Source organism: Vigna unguiculata, chromosome 10 (genome assembly GCF_004118075.2).
Source record: "Vigna unguiculata cultivar IT97K-499-35 chromosome 10, ASM411807v1, whole genome shotgun sequence".
Taxonomy (NCBI): domain Eukaryota; kingdom Viridiplantae; phylum Streptophyta; class Magnoliopsida; order Fabales; family Fabaceae; genus Vigna; species Vigna unguiculata.
Genome location: NC_040288.1, coordinates 5,842,528 through 5,851,098, shown reverse-complemented (window position 1 = coordinate 5,851,098; position 8,571 = coordinate 5,842,528). Strand labels below are relative to the sequence as shown.

The window sequence follows — 8,571 nt, the reverse complement described above, 5'->3', positions numbered from 1 at the left end:
TAGAAGATTTGAGAAATAAAAAGAAAGATCATTTTTTTCTTCTTTAAAAGAAAATGAAAGTATTTGAGTTCTTATATTCTAAACATTCTCCACAAATATAAAAGAGAAAATAAAAGATCTTTTTTGCATGAGAGCAATGAAAACTCATTTATAAAAATTTATTATACTATGAAATTAATATATCTTCAAGTTGGTAGGACCTACATATATTTTAATATGGGCAAGTGCCCCCTCTCCCCTCTATTTTTTTTTAAATTATTACCAAATATTAGAAAAATTATTAGTAAAAAAATATAACTAGTTAAAAACTGAAAATTGAAAAATTATAGTGAAACTTATATACAAATTTAAGTGAAAAAAAATGATAAACTTAAATTGAAGAAAAAAAATATTTAAGTGATATACAAACAAATAATAAGTGTAAAAACGTTAAGTGATATATATTAAACTTTGTTACACTTAGTCTTAAGTAAAGGTATGAAGCTACAGTAAAACGAAAACAGAGTCTAACTAGAAGATAGCAAAACAAAAGCCGAACAACATCTGCCTTTATTTCGTAACGCATATCTTTTTCTTTGAGAGGAATTCTTGATGGGAAACACAACGCCAGAGTGAGAAACATGACTAAAATAAACATGAATTTCTTAACTGTAAGCTATACTCTAAAGTAAAACATGGAAAGGATGAGAAAATATAAATAGCAATCAAGAACACCAGGATTAATTCCATAACTAAAGTGATGTTGCTGTTCTGAAGGAAGATAAAAGATTCTCCAAAAGTCACATTACAACTTTCTTTATGAATCTAATGAGAGAATGTTTTGGCTCAGACGCTTTTTCCATGTTCTTTGATTCACCACATATCAGATAAACAGCTGTGTTCTTGACCACCAATCCATTACCAAAATTCACAAAAATCTCCACCGTGTCTCCAGATTCTAAGTTTGACATTATACCATGCCAATCTTCATCATTAAAGCAAATTATTGTGCCATGGTTGTGTATCTGGAATGTGCACTTTGAGTAATTAACAATTAAGACAGTAGTAAATTCAGGTTCAATGATTTTAGGAGTTGATAAATAAACAACACATAAAACCATTCCCTTCATGTCACAATCTTGAGGCACAGTGAAGGAAACAGAGTGTCCCTCACCCATATGCGCCAAACAATAAGGATCATTGACAACTGGGAGAGAAACATCACAAGACTCACTGCTTGCCAATACCTGTACCATAAGATAAAAGGCTTCGTCATTTGTCTAATATTTTCTATTCAAATTGTCTTCTGTAATCATTTTTATTAACATTAAAAATTACAAAGTGGGCATTTATAATCAAACAAAGAACAATGTATGTAGTACATAATCAAAACGTACCAATGGTAATTATTCTAAACAACTCTGATTAATACTTTTGTTCTGTACATATCATTATTATGGCAAATGATAGTGAAGGTAAGAAACAAAGGCAAAGCTAGAGAAGAACCTCATATATGTTATCGCCGACAGCATTGAAGAATTGATGGTATGCTCCAACACCAATCAAAGAACACCTGAAGTGCTGCTTTGAAATTCCTGCTTCTGTAATATTCGCAAAATATTCGACCAAAATATTTTTCACTTGCTCAGATAATTGAAACTCGGTGTCACATGCTACCAAAACACTTCGAAGATTGGCAAGGGTGCTTAGCAATGGTGCCATATCATCCCAACTATTATCCGCCATATCCATGCAAAACGAATGAATACAAGATATGGGATTCATCGTTGGCGACATCCAAGACCCAATGATAGAAGGAAAAAGATTACTTGATAATCCCTCAAATCGATGTAGGGATATGTATCCAATGCTTCTTGAGCTTACAATTGAAAAAGGCACTTCTTTCACAGCTGTATTTTCAGCAATTAGAGTTATCAAGGATTCCATCTGCACTAAATCATTTTCCATTTGGTCAATCATGGAACAACCAGAGAGAATGAGAGTTCTTAAAGATTTCAACTCAAATATCTCTCTTGGGAGATTGCTTAGACTTGTACAGTCTTTCAAATTTAGCAGTATAAGATTGTTGAGTGATCCAATAGATCGGTGTACTTTGCGCAATCTTGAACAATGTTTCAAAATGAGTTGTTCAAGACTTGGTAATCCGGAAAAGTCGGGAGTTTCTTTTAAATACTTGGAGTGACTAAGATTAAGGACTTTTAGCCACCTTAAAACCTACACCAAGATGGTTTTTTTGACAATTATTAGAGAAGAAATAAAAATGAAATGAAACAATAGTAGGTTACTATTTAGTTTTAGTTAGTCTTTGTGTTTTAGGAAATGGCAAGTAATTAAAACCTGTGGTTTTTTCCAGACGAGTCGAAGAAGACTGTGTTTTAAATCAATCCCTATTGCATCATGCACATAAAATTTTCTATGAAGGTATTCTGACGGAAACCCATGCACAATGGTCCATTTCAGTTTCTGTAAAAGGTATTCAGAATTTACAGACATTCCTACTTCATCCCGTTTCGGAGAAAACCTCTTATTGGCTTTTGTCCCCTGTGATGAAAAGAGCAAAGAACTGATCCATCCTAGTTTTTTATGACGGTACTGAGAATTTTCTGTCGGGTGTACTCTTCTGAAGGGATCTTCCACGGGCAACCACTGCATGTTTTGTGTTCCCTGTGATGAAAAGAGCAAAGAAAAAAAAATGTATTGCACAAGAGAAAGCAAACATTTTCAAAAGAAGTTTCAAACGATATATAAACAGAGTTCTTACATATTTTTTATCCTTATCAAACCAGAGTCGCCTGTTCTTCCCAGGTTCCTTTACAGAAATTGTTATTCCCATTTGTTGTAGCAAAGGATGCATTCCCAATTTGTTGTTCTTCTTAATTTTTATGAGGTTGCGCTCCATGAGAACTCTTATTCCAATATCAGCGTTTACTCCCCAGCCATTTAGGATCTTCGTAACATAGCCTCTGCCCTTACCAACAAAGAAACAACATACATCTAGGAATAAATTTTTTTCCATTTCATTGAGTAAAGCGTGGAAGATAACTTCAAATTTCTGTTGAACAGCATACTTGCGAGTGTCCTCTAATCCAAAAATTACACGTTGCCATTCTTCTTTCGTCCTTTCAAATAAACTACTTCCAATGAGTTCAAGAGTTAGAGGTAGTCCTCCACAATAATTAACTACTTGTTTTGCAAGGTCGTCGTATTCTTGTATTGGTTTTGCTTCTCTAAATGCGTGCCAACTAAGAAGCTCAAGGGACTCATTTATGTCCATTTGCTCTACCCAAAAAACAGTTTCAGTTTGATATTCACCCAGTAGCATTTCCTTTTCTGCTGTAATGATTATTACAGTTCCTTCACTGAACGAATGACGATATTTCAGTAGGTTTAAAAGTTCACAAAAGTAATACACATGGTCAAGTACAATTAGCACCCTTTTCCCAGAAAGTCTTTCCTGAATCATAGTTCTCCCCACATCAACGCTAGGTATCTCTACCTTTGTTTTTAGGACATCTAAAAGAAGTTGTTCTTGTAAACGAAGATCCCTTCTTGTTCCGCTAAGTTGTTCAATATCTTCAATGAAACTTTTCATCCTGAATTTACATTGAATTTGATGGTAGATGGCTTTAGCAAGGGTGGTTTTACCAGAGCCTCCCTGTCCACATATCCTTATTGTACAAACTTCCCTGGATTTACTATTTATAGTTCGAATCAGATCTTCCACGTGAGATTGTAATCCAACTGGAAATCTAGTAGCTGACAGGACTGGTAAATTAAGAAGGCTCTTAACAATTTTGTCCACTAGTTCAGCATCACTCCTTCAAGAGTAGCAATTATAGAAGAAGTCATGTATTACGAAAACTAAATCACAAGCTTAAAAAAATGCTTGATTAAGTGAGAGATTTACCTGTGATTATTCTCGTCCCATCCAAAGAAATTTGCAGCTTTGGTGAGTGCATAGCTCCACCTGGACATGGCATCCTCCAGTTGTTGTCCTGAAAATGTTTGTTGTGCAGTTGCCTTCAAGGCTTTTCCAAAATCACCTTTCTGAAGACGTACATCAGATGGCTGGATTTCGTAATATACGGGCAGAACATGTCGGAGATAAGTTTCATGCCATTTGATTATTTGTTGAAGCTGATTAAGACACCAAGCAGATTGAGAATAGGTTTGGGTGAAAACAACAATGGCTACCCGACAGTTCTTGAGAATAGGTTGTTGGATGTGAGTTGCCTTCACTGAATTCTGGTGGTGAAGGAAAGTGGAGATTCCAACAGAAGTGAGGACAGAGTCGAGATGAGAAACAAATTTTCTGTGGATGTCGTCTCCAGTAAAGTTGATGAGCACATCGTACTTCTCTGGGAGTTTGTATGAAGAGGAGGAATTATCCATGGAAAGGAATTGATGAGAGGTCATCAAGAGGCAGAAGAGAACTCAATACTGCAAGACACTGAAGGAGAAGAATGCATCTTATAACAATTATGTTTATTTTCATTCCAAGTTGCGGTTAAATATTTTTCCTTAACTTATCTATTTTTATTTTTGTCCCTGAACTTTTATTCTTACCCTTATAGATACTACATAGTTTTAATCTTTTATTTATAAATGTTGAATACAGTGTTAACACACATAATCAACGGCGGAACTTACCCCCATTTTTTTTTATATTTATATAGTTTCATATAATTTTTCTAAAATTTAAAATTTTAATTTTTTAATATATATTTATATTCTAATAAATTCTCATATATTTATATTTATAGGTGAAGAATAATTTTTTTTTCACATTTTTTTTAATTTTATCTTTTAAATAAAAATAATTATTTGATTAATACTATTTTTTTATTTTATTATTTTTAAACTTAATTATTATAAATGAAAATTAATTATAGTAAAATAAAAATCATTTTATATTTAATTTTATATTTATAATGATAACAATAATTATAATTTTATTATTTTTTATTATCACAAAAAAAGTAAATACAATATTTTTATTAGTTCACATAAAAATTTTGGAATTATTCTTTTGATTTCTATTTTTATTCAAAAATAATAAGTTGGTCATCAAATTTATTTTAGTCTCAATTTGATCGTGATTTTGGAAAAAATAATGCAATTTTATCATTTTTTAAATAAATTTCTTGAATCGGACCAAGTTTTTTCATCAAGATTAAAGTTGTGTATAAGAATGGTTTGTTTCTATGGTGTAATTGACATAATCCTAGCATAAATTTTGGTAAAAAATTCTTGCCCACTTTAAGAAATTTAACAATAAAAGATCCAATTACATCAATTTTTAAAAAAATCAAAACCAAATTGAGACTAAAAAATTAGACGACAAATTTGATATTTTTGGACAGAAAAATTGACCAAAAATTATAATTGAACCAAAATTTAAGCACCACACACATATTGACCGAAGATCCACCATAATCACATTTAAAATTCTCTTTAATTATTGTAATACTGTTAAGTCAACATATATATAATTTTTCTTGGTCAACAAGTCTTGGTCACATTTTTCTTGGACTTATTTTATTGCATTACGTGATACGCTATGGGATTCGTTATTCATTATCAGTCATGATATTGACTTTAACGCGTAGTATTGGCTATTATCTTGACTTTAACAGCTCGCTTCTTTTCTTATCCCATCTTATTTGCTAACCTCTATCAATAAATCTGTCAAAGAATTGAGATACCAGCATTGAAGAGTCTCCATAAATTGCTCACGACAAAATGAAGCATTTTTCTATCAGGTTACTTGCTTTTCAGTAATTTTATTACCCTATTTTTCCTCTGTCAATTCAACTCCAAACACTGCTGTTTCGGGTGTAGAGACCAAGCATCTACTGCGAACCACTTCAATTTTACTCATTTTTCCTTTACGTCTCTTCTCTTCGCAATTTGCTGTAACTTCTTCATCAAGAAACCTTCCTCCTTGCTCGATCGGTTGAACAGACGATCGAGGTACTTGTCTAAAAGGCTCTGATGCTTAAGTCAGTTGATAGACCGATCGGTGTATAAGTATAACTGATGTAATAAATGCGAATTCAAGATTCTCACCAACCTACCTCTAGGCCCTATTTATAGTTTCCGGTGTGGGCCTATAATTAGAATTCCTTAATCATGGCCCAATGATCCCTTAGTCATGATTACTGACTTGTTTAATGTTAATTAATTCAGCTGGCTGGCTCAGATTTTCTGTTTGGCCGATCGACCGATGGCCTCTTGGCTAGGTGGGTTATCTTCTCTGAGTTTAACAACCTTCAGTGAACATTTAATCTATACGGCCGATCGATTGATGATCATATGTAATATACTTCGCGAATCACCTATGGGGCTGCTCGACCGATGGACCTATATAGGGTAATGCGTGGTCTATCTGGGGACCGATCGACCGATGGTATCTTATGAGGTGACGCGTGATTCGTTTGTGGGACCGCTCGATCAATGGTCAATGGGTTCGCATGGTTTTTGTGGGCCGATCGACCGATGGTTCTGTTTCATATGAGCCCTCCTAGCCTAGTTCGATGGACTAGAGGATTGTGCATTGCCGATGGTCCAATGGGACATACAGTACACAAGCCCTCCCAACCTTAAGTGATGGAGAAGGTGAAGCTAGAAGGTTTGCAAAGACTGTTGCACCGATAGGCCGAGGGGGTTCCCTGACAGTTATTTGGCTTCGTAGATCGTGCCTGTCAGTTGGGATGCGAAGCGTTGCGATGTTTGGATTGTTGATCATCACGTGATCGTTTGGCCCAGGTGCTGCCACGTGTCCCTAGACCTTTCTATAAATAGATGTGTGTGGCTGTCGTTATTTTCATGCTTTCTTTTCTTTTTCTACCCGAGTCACCGATCGTCCTTCTCTTTCTACACGTAATAATGGCTTCTAGTGCGTCGAGTTCAGACGGGTCCTCCGGTGGGGCGATCGAGGTATCTGGGGGCGGCGGGTCGGTCTCCGCCCTGTTCAGTTCGTCCGACGAAGGGACGTCGCTCGGCGGGGTGTCGTCTTCAGCAAATTCTCCCATCCAAAGTAATGATGGTCGTCCAACCGAGGAGCCGGCCGATGCAGCGGTAAATCCGACCAACGCTCCAGCAGAGAGTGGAGACGTGATCAGTATCGACGTCGCCGACGAGGGGGAACTGGCCAATCTACCGGTGGTGTAGGGATATGAGTGGGCACCATATGAGCCGCGTTCGCATGAGACGAGTTTTCGATGGGGGAACGACCTCGGGGACTTGGTGGAGCGGACAAAGGATTTTGGAGACGAGGTGGAGGACGGGTTCCTCCGGGTGAAGGTTTGCGCGGGCAACGAGAGGGTGTGCCATGGTAAGGAAGGAGCGAAGCTAGATTTTTTCTATGTCTACGCTTGCTTCTTCCACGATTTGGGCCTGACGGTGTCGTTCGCCGATTGGCAGATGGCGGTGCTAAAGGAGATCAGGTGTGCTCCTACCCAGATACACCCGAACGCCTGGGGGTCAATGCAGGCCTTCGCCGTCCTCTGCCGAGCGGCCGGTCTGACCGCCACCATGCCGCTATTCCTGCATTTCTACAAGACCCGACCCACGACATCCAAGGGTTGGGTCTCTTTCCTTGGCGCGAACAAAAGTTTGTTCAGCCTTTACCTTGCTTCGTACAAGGGTTTTAAGATCAGTTTTTTCAAGGTCTCAATACCTGGTCGGGGCAGGAAGTATATTTTTGATGAGGAGAATCAGTTGAAGTTCCCCCTCTATTGGACGCAGATGCCCTCGCCAGTCGATCCTTGGACAGAGGACCGGTTGACCCCTGCCGAGCGGGCCGACCTCGTCGTTCTCAAGACTCTTCCCGACAAGATTCCACCGAGGCCGCTGATTCAATGTCTCCGCTCTCCGGACTTACCAAGGGCGGTTTATGGTTAGTTGTTCTGATCTTCCCGATCATTTTAGGGGTCGCATTAACTTATCCAAATTTCTTGTTTGTTTGCAGATATCATGGCTCGTACGACGGTCTCCAATGTTGAGTTCATAGCCCGTGCGAAGACTCGGCGAAGGGACGATGATCCAGCGAATGACGTTGCGCCACTCCAGAGCGTCCAAGGCGATCCTTCGACGGCCCCCTTTCCTACAACCAACGCGCCGACCGGAGCCTCGGGTGTCGGGGCTAGGCCTCGAATAGTCGTCATCCCCCCCCCTCAATACCATTCCTGCAACCACAGTGGATAAGGGGAAGAAGACGAAGAAAGACGACTCCCCCGCAGGCCGCTCGTCCAAGAGAAGCAAGAAGGCCGAGGCTTCGGGATCATTGGCCACTACCTTCCTCGGTAGCGAGGTTCGGCTTGATGAGAAGGTCTCCTTCCACTTGGGCCCTCGCGTGAAGGACATGTTGAAAGACGTGTCTGAGGAAGTGGCTTTGCGGACGGTCGGGGAGCTGAGTATGAGGTTGTCTGCGATTTGCACCAAGTTTCCAAGGGCCGACCGAAGCAGGATTGATAGCCTGGAGAAGGAGCTCGCGGTGGCCAAGGTGGAGTTTCAGGAGGTGAAGGCCTCCGCTTCAGACTTGAAGACCCAATTCGATCGGCTGAACGT

At 38.6% G+C, this 8,571-nt stretch overlaps 1 protein-coding gene across 2 annotated transcripts; it reads right to left on the bottom strand.

The window, feature by feature from the left end:
- Positions 1-475: 475 nt before the first annotated feature.
- LOC114167537 (TMV resistance protein N-like) lies at positions 476-4,471 on the bottom strand. Of its 2 annotated transcripts, XM_028052640.1 has the most exons (6): positions 3,908-4,471; positions 3,069-3,818; positions 2,762-2,963; positions 2,338-2,664; positions 1,486-2,214; positions 476-1,226 (listed from the first exon to the last, which is right to left on the bottom strand). In XM_028052640.1, exons 1-6 carry the CDS (start codon positions 4,414-4,416, stop codon positions 780-782), a joined length of 2,964 nt encoding a protein of 987 aa, XP_027908441.1. In that variant the 5' UTR covers positions 4,417-4,471; the 3' UTR covers positions 476-779. The 2 variants fall into 2 exon arrangements, with proteins under 2 accessions (XP_027908441.1, XP_027908440.1); XM_028052639.1 differs by having other exon boundaries at positions 2,762-3,818.
- Positions 4,472-8,571: the final 4,100 nt, after the last annotated feature.